Raw genomic sequence first — 12,942 nt, forward strand, 5'->3', positions numbered from 1 at the left:
CTGTACCCAGTGTTTGCTTCATTATAGCAGTTTCTACCTGTTGTGTTGAACTGTGCAAAAAGGTCTTTTCACAGCAGCTGCAACACTTAAGGTCAGTGCCATATTTCCTCTTGATGTAATAAAACAACATCTTCCCATGAAATAATCAAAGAAAATACATTATTTATCATAGATAGTGATACTCTTCACATCAGCAGACTGTGGCCTTAGCTTTGTCTGCTGTCTTTGCCTCATATTGCCGAATAAGTGTGTCAACCATGTTATCTTTTTTCCCTAATGGAAATGTCATGTTACTCAACTTTGTTAGTATTTTCCACATTTTCCAATCAGTAAAATTCTGAACACAGCTGAGTATAAACTGAATAGATTTCACTTCTGTGCTGCAGCTGAAACTGTATGGCCTACTGCCTGCACGAACTCTCGGTACTGGTTTCAAGACCGATTTAAATATACCTGTTTAAGGTTTTATTTTGCCATAAATGGAAGCTTCTTGGCTTATTCTTCTCTGAAGATATTATTTTCAGCTACACAAATTGCACAAAAATATGAACTCTGATTTTGCTTCATGTACGTGTTTCATCTGTCAGATTGTTAGTATTAATTGTTAAATAATATAATTTTTATAATTAACATTTGTTGAGATTATCTCATGATGTTCTGAGTGTTGGTATTCTGTACCTTTTCTTCTGGAAAATGATATAACATACTATCCTTCACCTACACCGACACTTGTGTCAGTTACAGCAGTACAGATTCAAATGTTCCTGTTTCATATGAGCTTCCTGTTAACAGAAACTCTTAATAAACAAAGAATGAGGACACCAAGGACACTTTCCAGTTTATTCTATTTTCTTTTATGCATGTTCCGTCATCAAAATAGATCTTTAATCTCATCTCATTTCTGTCAACACACAAAAACAACAAAAAACACTGGACATCTCAGGTTTACTTTGACTGGTATCACAAATATTTGAAGTAATAAAGTTCTACTACCTTGTATTTGTATACCTCTGCCAATCACTCACATAATGACAACCTGGAAAGAATGTTTATTTTATTGAAATGGGAGTTATTACTGTAGTGAAATATATTATTCAATTAAGAAATATGCTGCTTCGTATATTAGACTTGACCAAGGACTATGTCGTTGAATTCTGGTCATAAAAATGTATTTGGTTTAATTTGGTATAAGGTTTGACCTTAACCTCTCACAAAACAATGTCATCACTTTAACATAGTACCCATTTGTGTGAAATTTTGTCATAATTACACCAATTATTCTTAGCTTATGCCCATAAATGTGGGGTCACAGTAACCTTTAGTCACAAAAGCCTAAGCAGGTCTCTGTCTGAGTGCAAAGGGATGTTTTTCCCAAATTTTAAGAAACACCCTCAAGATGTTCCTGAGATATTCCTACATAAGAATGGGATTGAAAACCCAAAAACACTTCTTCCAGTCACAGATCTTGCCTCCAGTGCAAAGGCATAAAGATGAAACTGTAGCCTCTAGTGGTAACCTTTAACAAATGAGCAAATTGGGGAAATAAACAACATTTTATCACTTAAAGAAATCCACAATACATAAACTTAGTTGGTTTCAGCACATTTTTGTCTGTATAAGCAGTTTTAGTAAAAACATGTTAATAGAGGATGCAAATTACCTGATAATACAGTGTGATGCTGCTGTTAATGTTTTAAATTGCATATTTTACATCTTATGAGTTCATTTACAACTGGTTACAGCTTCTGCAATAACAATTGTGCAAATACCATGTCTGAATTACCTAAAAGGTAGATCATCAGACTTCAGCACAGTGTACAGTGAATTGCTTTTTAGAGTTTTAAAATATGAGTATTTCCTTTACAGCACATTTGATTATATCTTCAAATAACTAAAAGATTTATGTACAAAGTGTTAAAAACTGAAAATGCTCATTATATGTTTCAAAGCCAAGCTTTAGATTGATTTGTCAGTCCAAAACCACAAAGTTTAGTTTATAATTATACAAAACAGAACACAGTTATTAATGATCCAATTGTATTAGCAGTAAACTATGAATTCCTAAAAATAGCTTCACACACGCCTTTGAACACAGTATCATTAAGTCCTTATTTATTTCATCACTGCCCAAAACTTGCTAAACGACACTACGACATCATGTTAGTTGTAACCAGTGGCGGTGTGGCATTCAGCATCGGTTTTCAGTACTTTTTATTTGGACAGGATACTGTTATCAATGTCACAAAGGAAAACGGCAGTGCCCATTTTTAATCACAAACAATTCTGTACATAACACCAGGATCTTTTGTGTGTGAGAGAGAAAAGGGTAGGGTTGGGGTCAGCTTCAGGGAAAATCCATGTAAAGATGCATAGCCTGCCAAGACATTTAAAAAACAGTTCTGCTACTATTACATACGCATTTACATTATGAATGAGTCACCCTTTCCAAAGCAACATAGAAACTTCTTTTGTCATCCAAACAGTGCCAGCCGATGGGTCCGATCTCACAGTCTGCACAGATGAGATACTTGATTCTCCCAACGTTATTAGTGAAGCCCACATTCTCAAAATCGTACATGTCTGGCACCAACCAGTGGGCATTCAGGGTGTCTCCATCCACAGAGCCTTCTGTGCTGCTGAGGCCACTCTTTTTCCGCATGGATGGTAGGAACACCTGATTGGAGAAAACACAGGATATGCTGATTCTTTTGGCAGAAGTAAAAAAAGCAAGCTTTTGGACTTATCAGAATCTATATTATCTTGAAAATTCATTTAAATGCATGTTAAAAGCTCACCTCAAATTGTGGCAAAAATATACCTTTTTTCTTCACAGAAAAAATAAATGTTCCCTTTGTATTGTAGGAAATGAATAATGATATCATCTGCAGCCATGCTGCTGCTTTAGCTCTCTATTAGACCCAGGCTACAGTACATTCACAGCAGTATATTTTGTTTACAAACTAATCACCCTTGCATCTTTTACTACTTCAGTCTACACTACTCTGGCACTTAAAACAGAGGCTTTTGGAAACATTAATGGCCCTGTTATACTTTAGTTCAGTCTTTGTGCATTACATGCATACCATAATATACACAAGACTGACACTGTCAGTGACATCGGACAATTTGATTTCAAACCATTTCACCTCGCTGTGCATTGCCTTGGTTACAAGGACTTAGTTTTCATCATGCTTATTTTACTATTTAAGCTTTTTATGTGCGTTATGCGCATTGTATCTGGACATTGTTGTATGCTTGTTGTAACAGATAATAACGTATACAACAAGGGTACAAGAGTTGATTTCTTGGGCACATTTAATGTAATGCTTTAGAATAAGAATTGTTCCTGGAAAACAAATTACTAAGTGCTGTAATGCTGTTGAACTTGTTTTAAGTCTATCTTGACACCAGTGAGGCTTACATAAAAGCTTGAATGGCAACACTGACATGAAAGATTTCCTATGTGTTTCGTTAAACAAGGGGGATATCAACATGAGCACTCATTCACACATACATTTATATAAATACAAGATATCCAGTCTTATTTGACTATAAATAAAATCCACACCGTTTATAATATCATACACCAACCTCTTTCTCCGAAAACACAGCCATCCCAGGACACAGCACCTTGGACCCGCAGCGTTGACACAACACAGATTTGATGTTCTTTCCGTCCTCGGATACCAATTCCGACCGCTCCGTGCTCTCTTTAGATAGTTGACTGTCGTCCATTTTAAACACTGACAAAGGACAAAGAGCAGATTTAACTAAATAAACCCACAAAAGGCTCTGGGACCTGTTATCGCTCAGCAGCACAACCCGGACTGAACCAAGAGGCAAGATCAGAACGGGCCGGAATTACGGCTTCGGAACCTTCGTAGTGCGGAAGTCAACTCAATAATGTTTACATTTCGCGTCGTTCTCTAAATTCGTTTTATGCCAATATTTATATAAAACGAGTCTGGATTTTATTTTAATCAACAGGACAGTAAACACTTGTTTCAGAATAACGCTACATATTACTCGTTAGAGTAATTATAAACCCCGCCCCTTTCATTGACAGCTAACGATGCTAACACTTTATTCAAAAGATTAAAATAGACGAAATAACGCACATTCACAGTTAATAAAAAAGGTAAACGAGATCTAAGTAGATTCAAGCAAGACTTACCTTAGTATTAAAGCTGGAGCAGTCTTAAATCCAGCATTAAAATCGGAAGGCACACAGGTTAGCTGAAGCTAGCAGCTGGTGTCTACGTATACCACCTGTTAAATCTTCTCGAGCAGAAACAACCTAAACTTTTGTTCCTTTTTAAAATGGTTCCGATGTTTGGGAATAAAAAATGCAGATGGTTATTTCTGCTGTTCCTACAAACCAGTAGTCTTATTTCTAAATTGCATACTATTACAATTATTGTATGCTGTGAATTTTAAGTGAAACATAGGAGCAAAAAGCACATTATTGTCTGTTCCATGAACAAAAACTCTTAACACTTTTTGTAATTTTACTCCTAATACTTAGAAGCAGGAACAATTTTGCAACCACTGTATTTAAATTTTATATTTACTTTTACATTTACTCTGACAAATGCTTTTTATGGTCAAATGCTATGAATAAATATTATATAATTATCTTATGTCATCTGAACACTTTGACAATAATCTGACAAGTCAACACATCCTGCACTTTTGGAAACTCTAATTCTAGTAAGGAGAAGGATTTGTATATTGGTATTGTCCAAACACAATAACTCTTAATCTACTTATAATGTGACCGGTATTCCAGAAAATCCAGTGTTCACCAGTTTCCTACATCACAGTCCAACATTTCTGCAAAATATCAAAACTCTCCTGTTATATTATTTTTAAGGACTATATATTATATATATATGTATTAATATATGTATTATTATAATATATATTATATATTATATTCCAAACTTCAGAAAATGCGATTTGACACCATGAATGAACATGTGGAAAAAAATTTATTACAATAATTTTCCAAGATTACAATTAATAAATATTTATGTTTACATTTCAGTGAAATGTATGATTTATCACTTTCTACACAGGACATTACACAAAGTCAAGAATACACAATGTTTTAGTCTTTGTAATAAAGCTCAAATAAGTCAATCTAGAAAAAGGAGCCTTAAACAGCAGTTGATACAACCTATCAATGGAGTTTAGGTTCAGTAATGATTTGATTGTATATAATATGGCAAGAAAAACAAGAAAAGTCAACATCTGGAAATCCTTGAAGCTCCTTTAACTATTAAGATAGGCCATTTTATTTAAAAACATTTCCATTGGCCTAAGGCACAGGAATACTAAAAGTTCAGATCAATCATACATAACATTTTAAAACCCAGAACCAAGTAAAGTTTTAAATTTAATACACTAAGGTGCATTTGATAATTACACCTCTGGTTGCATCTGAAATCTAGCACAAAAAAGAATCTCTGTCTCACAAAGCCACAATCTAACTGATCCAGATGTATACTGTACATTGTGCAAAGCCTAGGAACTATAATTGTAAAAATTAACCACTGATGTCTGATGAAAAAATAGGGGCAGGGGAATTCTTTTCAACTTCAAAACCATCCTTGACAAACCTGAACTGAGTGGACCTCAAATCCACAGCTGCTACTAACCTTTGCAGCCTTTTATTAACGCTGAACAATTTTAAGTCATTTTCTATTTTTGTAGGGTTTTTAGTTCTGTTTTTCTGTCAATTAGAGAAATGATTTTACTTGTTTTATTAAAATCATCACCTGGTAATCTGTAGATCATTTTTGGGGGGATTAAATTTGGATGAGGTCAAGTTTAGATTAATTTTTTGAGTATTGACTTGGCTTTCAGTCCGTACTGGGCTCATGATTTCTTGCAGAGTGAGCATAGGTGGGTTTCTAAATGACATCTGCATATAAACATTTACACTTAATAGGTATAGTATACTTTAATCCTCCTAAAAGAAGTACATGTAGACCTGAAGCTGCTAAGTGGTCCTGGACTAATTTATATCACACTCCTGGTGGACAGTACATTCAACCCCTACCTGTATGGAAACCTAGAGAGAGAAGAGGAATGCTTTACAGTATGTGCCCTCTGCTACAGCTCAAATAATATTCCATGTATCATTTGTGCAGTGGTAACAGAATATGTAGAGGTTGGAATTACTAGGAAGTGATCACCAGTTACAGGAATATATATGGTTTCCCCCTTTTTTAGAAATCTTACTTATGATTTCAAGCTTCAGTATTACTAAAGAAGTAGTGCTTGTTGTTGATTCCCTCCATCATTCACTGGCTAGTTGATGCTACTTTATTGGAAAAGAAATTAGCCAAAGCAGAAAGACCACCAAAAAACTCAAACAGGATGTTAGCAAAACAGAAATACAGAAGGAGCAGGAAGTGACTATATTGAATTCCAGCAGCATTTTAATGTGTGTCTGTATGTGTGCATGTGTGATGTGTTTATGGGGCTATAAAGAAAAGTAAGAGTAAAGTCACAGTCAGGCCTCTCAGAGTAAAGAGTCATCTGTGCATCCTCCCTCGAGGCCGTAGCGGAACTCTTGCAGGTTGGAAACTCCGTAAAAATGGATGAAGGCCGCTGCCACTACCAGGACATGGAAAATCTGATGAGAGTGAAACTAGAGACAGACAGAGATAGATGTGTGTCAGTTGTTGTCTTTTAGTTGGATTTGGTCAACTTATACAAAGCATACCTATACAACTTTCAACAAGAAAAGCACTCGGAGAGCGCAGACCTCCGCCAAGGCAGATCAGTGGACCCCCGTGCCCCCCCCCGATCACCACCAAAATTTAATCATTTCTTCCTTGTACCAGTATCAACATTTCCTGAAAATTTCATGAAAATCTGTCCATAACTTTTTGAGTTATCTTGCTAACAAACAAACACGCACGTACACAAAGCAAAGCGATCACAATACCTCCTGGCGGAGGTAATTATTATTAAAAAACATAATTGGGTCTTAGGCCTCAAAAGAAGGCGCAAATGAGCATATTTTAGGAGTGAGTTGTTGTGCCTTGTTATGTCACATCATTAAGTCACACTATTGGATAATAAACTAATAATTACAAATTTGTACAGCGGAAAATAAAAGTAAAATTTCTTTATTTTTTCTTTTTCTCTGTTGTACTTTGAGATTATTTTAAATGCAAAGTGCTTTATAAATTACATTTATTATTATTACTGCAAAATATCATATTATATATATGTTTTATATTATAACATAAAATATTATATTATTGCAACTATGACAAGTAAAACACTAACCACAGGCTATTAAAAAACTACATATGTTAGACAGGGTTGCAAGAGTGAAAGATAATTAGGCTGAAATAATGATGGAGTTCTCATTTAGCCACTTACCACCTTTTTAAGACATGTAAAAGCTTTAAAATACATGAATGGGATGTTTACTTACTATTACACTTGTGTAAAAAAAAAAAATGCAAAAGTTGCTTAAGCATGTGTTACCCACAGGTCTCATTTTAGGCATCTACATAAAAACCCATTTATGAAACTCCACTGACTAAGATATGGCAGCCAGGATGTTCAAAAGGAAACTCAATTTTGTGTTTCCATTCTATTTTCTGCAGCATGCTTTACTGATATTAATCCAAGCTTTTTTAAAATTCTGTTTATGTTTTCATAACAGTGGGATGTCTCTGATGTTTATTAACATTCTAAGTAATGTGTAAAACTAAATCCCACAGCACATAAAATACTCACCCAGATGTCACACTTTCCAGGGAAATAGCGTTCAGGGATCCTGGCTGCATACAGACCTGCACCAGTGATGTACATTGCACCCATCAGGTAGAACCAGCCCATCTGGCCAACTGTGGTGGCCTTGACAAAGCCCTCCTCAATGGTGAAGTGCATTGTGGGTACAATGCCACTTAAACCCAGACCCATGAACACACCTAGAGACAAGTACTTTAGTTACATGGTAAAAAAAAATGAAACATACACCATGACTATTATTTTAAGTTTGGAAACAAATCTAAAAAAAATCATTTGTCAGACCAAAGCATGCAATCCTTTGTTACTCCCCAATTAAAGGTTGGATAATCTATGAGAAATCAACGTATATCAAGTAACACACTTGCATAAAAGTGCACAGGAAACATAATTCTCAACTAGTGAGCACCTGCTCTTGTAGGTCTGTGACGAGGTGTAGAGAATCGGTCCCACTGGGCCACTATGATGGCGGCGATGCCAAGAACACAAACAATGGTGAGGTAGATAAGTCGAGGCTGAGGGGAACAATAGAATGAGTAGTACAGCCAGGGCACGAATGAGCCCATGATGAGGAGGGCAATGCCCGAGTAGTCAAGCCTGTAAAGAGAGAGAGAAGAGCAGGGTTACAACAGGTGAGCATTTGACTGAAAGATAAAGAAGGTTCCATTCTGTTTCTAAAAATATATTACATTGCAAAATTTAACACAGCATAGGTCAGTTGAGTCTGATCAGCATAAAAGTCAAATCATATCAAACTTGCTAAGAAAGCTTTAAGATCTGCACATGAAAGTTGTGCTTGTGAAAAGTAGCTCTGCATTACAATCATCCATCTATGCACACTGCCTACTGTGACTGCATTCACAAAACCGTAGCATCAGTAACAATTTAGGACAATTGTACGCACTATTACACCATTAGAGAATTCTGCCATGTTGGGGCATAGTTAAATCTCATGTTGTGGATAAAAAAAAACATTGTTCCTATAAATCTCTGTGAGAGAAAGACCAAAAGGACTTCAGCTTGAAATGATACACTGATCAAAGTGACATGGCAAACATGTTATACTGTATATTCTTTTTCCTTTATTATCTATTACAGATTTTTTATCATCTTAAGAGTGTTGTTTTAATCACAGAGTGCTTGTGATGACTGAATTGCTGCCATTGAAACTCAAGTAATTTTCTGCAAAGGATCAATAAAGTATCTATCTGTGTTAATATTTGCTAAAATTCCTGAACTCAAGCTTCCTTTGCAAAATTGACTTCTGTATCTAAGTTATGACCAGGTCCCCCTTCTCCTCATTCCCCCTGACATTGGATTATTTCCATGCCCATAAATACGACTACTCTATTAGTATGTTCATTATCTTAGCATCATTGTTGACAACTATTGCAGTTATAGCCATAACAGGTAGACACCACATGCTACGGGAGCCTTAGTAAAGTATTTTGATCGTCCTTACTTGGAGAAGGTGCGAGACACTTTCTCTGAGTGGCAGTAGACGGTATGAAAAAGCCAAGAGAAGCTGAGACAGAGCACAGCTCCCAGGAAGAACATCCCGAACACCACCTTCTCTTGCAGCGGGGCCATAAAATACATATTGGGCCTTAACATGGTTAAGGTGCCCAGACAGAGGAACAAGATCAGCCCTGAGGAACAAAGAAGAGTTTGACTGGTTTCATCTATTTGTATTACATTGCTCATGACACTGTTACTTATATAGTAACACTGAGATGGAAAGCCATTTTAGGCTCACCTAAAAGATGAGTCCATATATTCCCTGTCTCAGTGTGAATCCTGAAGATGCTTCCAAAACAGGCCCGGAAGGAAGGCATAGGAGGTCTGTGTCCATGTAGGAGGTAATCATTGTCCTTCAGCCATTCAGGCAGGACATGAAAAGGGATCACCCTCCAACGCCCCTCCCAGACCTGGAAAATAACAACAGCATTTACTCACAGAGCCCAAAATTAAATTAAATGCCCTAATTATAAAATTAAGCAAACACTGGTAATTTCTATGGCGAGAATAGTGAAACTGATATAGACTTTAATTTGTGAAGTGTTTGTTAAGGTTTAAATCACAATTACACAGTCACAATTTTATCAACAATACTGATTTAATCCAATATATAATACAATATAAAAAACAAAAAATAGGTCATTTGTCTTGCATGGCAACTTCTACTTATACAAAGCACAAATGTCGTGTAAAACATCGAATCATAAAAGAAGGACAAAACCCCCACAAGCCATTGATACTGCACTGTTGCGTCAGCTTAAACCTGGTTGTGCTGTTTACCCAGATCTGTCTGTGTGTCCATAAAACTCACTGTTAAACCACTGCATAATACTGGACCTACCTATTAACTGAACAGAGTGTAGAGTTTCAGCTCATGTAACATGGCTGCTGCAACATTAATGCTGGTTTAACACAAGGATGCTGACCAAGTGGTATGACGCCACAGTATCTCTTTACTTTTCTATATTCTATTGCTTTTAGTGCAGTACTAAAAAGATTTGACCACTTTTGTGAATGTTTTGTAGCTCAAGAGAATTCAATGTTTTTTAAAAAAAAATCTGAATGATAATCATTAACAAACACATAATGAAAACATTTTCTGCTTTAAATTACCTAAAAGATATTAACATGGTTATTTAATAAACCTTTCTGTGCCCTCCAGTGAACAATCTAATAACAGTATTTTTTTAGATGACCACATGCATCTTTAGTACCTTTTATCACCATCACAATTTCAATCAGATACCAAAATGAGCTCAGTGTAGTCCTATCAATAAGCTGCTTGTTGATTAGAGATTGTTGATTGGAGATTGTTACCTTGTGCACAAACTCCTCCATCTTCTCCATGGCATGGTGAGCCTGTAGAGGTAAGGTCAGGACCTCTCCAACCTCATCATCTTCCTCTTCCTCATCGGCAAGCATTGCAGCTCCCTTAGAAGAGATCATAACAGACTGATGAAGCTGCAGACAAAAGGTTAATCCTGGACTTTTTAGAAACAGTTCTACCTCAGGATAAGCGCCTTTAGATGTTGCCTGTCGGCCCCCCTCCTCCAACAGGGGTCCCAGCTCCATCAGCTCCACATCTGGGACACGGCAGTCCTCAGAGATCCGGCAGTCTGCATCACTTGCAGACCCGTTTCGGCCTGACATAGGGAGAGTGCCTGATGATCCACTCACACTCTCTGTATTCCGCTTCAGACGGTGGACTTCAGTTTCCTCCTGAGCAACTACAAATGAAAATGAACTCAAAATGGCCAACTGTGCTGACAACAAATTTTACCATAAACACACAGAAAACCATAATATTTTGCAAACATACAGGCAAACAAAACCACATACAGTATGTATATATGTTATGCACAGATGACAGTTTAACAAATAATAGCATTAATTAATAACTGAAATGTAAAGGAGGTTTCAATAAATAGGAACATACATTTTGAGACAGAAAAGTAATAGTTTTTTTATAAGCAAACAATATTTCAAATAGAGCTGCTAGGATGAATCAATTACTTGTTATTTTGATGATCAATCATAAGAAAAACATTGAAACAAGATTCTCTTCTTAAATTTGTTAGTTTCCTTACTCTTCTCCTCAATTTGGCTGTGGACAAACAAGACATTTGAAACACTCATTGGCTTTGTCACCAAGCCAATGAAAAGCCATTTTATAGACTAAACAACCGATCAATCAATCAAGAAAATACTGAACAGATTGAAAATAATGGTTAGTTGCAGCCCAATTTGACAAATTGATAGAAAAATGGTTGCAGCAATGATCATTTATCTCAACAACTGCTAGTTTCAATCAATCAAATTTTATTTATATAGCGCCAAATCATAACAAAAGTGATCTAAAAACAAAAGTTACTTTGATATCTCTCAGATGTCCTTACAGTTATTGCGGCACAATGTCAATGTATACTTAACCAATGGCCAAGGTTAAGGATTTTCATTGTGTGAAATAAAAATAAAACACTTACCATTACACATTTCAATCAATTTAGCAGGAGTATGTCATTGAAGACTTACATTTCTATAGTTAGTTTTAAAAAAGAATTATCATAGTGATGGATTGAACCTCAAGTAATCGATTATAATTTGTGTGGATCGGTTTACTGGGTCACAAATATCAGCTGTTTTGATTTAACAGAGTCTATTACAGACATCCTGCTTTATCATCGCTCAAACTAACAAATGACAGGAGTTCGTTTTAATTTCTGTAACCGTGCCTCTTAAGTAAAGACATCAGGACATTTGTGACAAACAAAGATCAAATACATTAACGTTTCTTTTCAACAAAGCAGCCAAACGGATGTTGATTAGCAGCGTAGGACGAAACATGGCGAACAAAATGTAAACAAACAACAAGAAAACGATGCCTTAACGTACATTTATCAGACCCACACTGACTGTACATAAAGTCAATCAAAAATGTAACGAGTAAAAATAACTTTATGGATAAATTGATCAAGGATTCTTCGCATATCCGCTTGCTAACGTTACCTTGTAGCTAGCTGAGCTGTCGTTGACCAGTCGAGTAGGCGACACTGTTTAGTAAATAAACCTGCTAGCACCAAAATGTAACTCTCTGAGACGAAATCAGCTTATAACTTTAGGTAGGTAGTGTACTGACATCTGCTTTTATTACAAAGACACAGCTAAGTTACCTGACAAGGTAGGTTTCAAACCAGGAAGGTGAATTATTTATCGATATGCGAAATACAATCTCTTCCGGAAGTTGAATGTTCTTCCGTAAAATGAAGATATTTTACAAAATAAAAGCATGTGTCAGTATATAAGAAGTGCAAAACACTAACTGTATGTGAAGGCTTAATTTTTACATTCACTGTAATATGTATTAATGTATTAAATATTTAAAGTATAATGATCTAAGTGCTTTGAAAATGTATTTTGAACAATATGATCAGGTGCCTTTGGGAAAACCTCCAAAATAAACAATCTACTAAGACCATGTCTTATAAACATATCACAAAATCACTGTATTTTTAATATTTCCGTCCCTGAAGCAGCATGCAGGTGTCTTGCATGCAAAATATTTCCTATATGAAAAAGACTGAAAAAGAAAGTCACAAAACCAGTGTGAGACTGCTGGATAAAGCCTGCAAAGCCTGTTGTGGAAGATGT

The 12,942-nt window shown here is 35.9% G+C and overlaps 2 protein-coding genes across 4 annotated transcripts; both read right to left on the reverse strand.

Annotated features, from left to right (window-relative positions):
• Window positions 1-820: 820 nt before the first annotated feature.
• Window positions 821-4,302, reverse strand: rabif (RAB interacting factor). Its single transcript, XM_030134872.1, has 3 exons — window positions 4,175-4,302; window positions 3,592-3,743; window positions 821-2,674 (listed from the first exon to the last, which is right to left on the reverse strand). The coding sequence occupies exons 2-3, from the start codon at window positions 3,733-3,735 to the stop codon at window positions 2,426-2,428; spliced, it is 393 nt and encodes a 130-aa protein (XP_029990732.1). The 5' UTR covers window positions 3,736-3,743; window positions 4,175-4,302; the 3' UTR covers window positions 821-2,425.
• Window positions 4,303-4,972: 670 nt separating this feature from the next.
• On the reverse strand, window positions 4,973-12,554 carry adipor1a (adiponectin receptor 1a). 3 transcript variants are annotated; one of them, XM_030134545.1, is made up of 8 exons: window positions 12,465-12,554; window positions 10,801-11,021; window positions 10,612-10,725; window positions 9,533-9,704; window positions 9,239-9,425; window positions 8,186-8,373; window positions 7,765-7,958; window positions 4,973-6,658 (listed from the first exon to the last, which is right to left on the reverse strand). In XM_030134545.1, exons 2-8 carry the CDS (start codon window positions 10,942-10,944, stop codon window positions 6,530-6,532), a joined length of 1,128 nt encoding a protein of 375 aa, XP_029990405.1. In that variant the 5' UTR covers window positions 10,945-11,021; window positions 12,465-12,554; the 3' UTR covers window positions 4,973-6,529. The 3 variants fall into 3 exon arrangements, with proteins under 3 accessions (XP_029990405.1, XP_029990407.1, XP_029990406.1); XM_030134547.1 differs by having other exon boundaries at window positions 10,801-11,013; window positions 12,465-12,545; XM_030134546.1 differs by having other exon boundaries at window positions 12,301-12,531.
• Window positions 12,555-12,942: the final 388 nt, after the last annotated feature.

This window comes from Sphaeramia orbicularis, chromosome 5 (assembly GCF_902148855.1).
Source record: "Sphaeramia orbicularis chromosome 5, fSphaOr1.1, whole genome shotgun sequence".
Lineage (NCBI taxonomy): Eukaryota > Metazoa > Chordata > Actinopteri > Kurtiformes > Apogonidae > Sphaeramia > Sphaeramia orbicularis.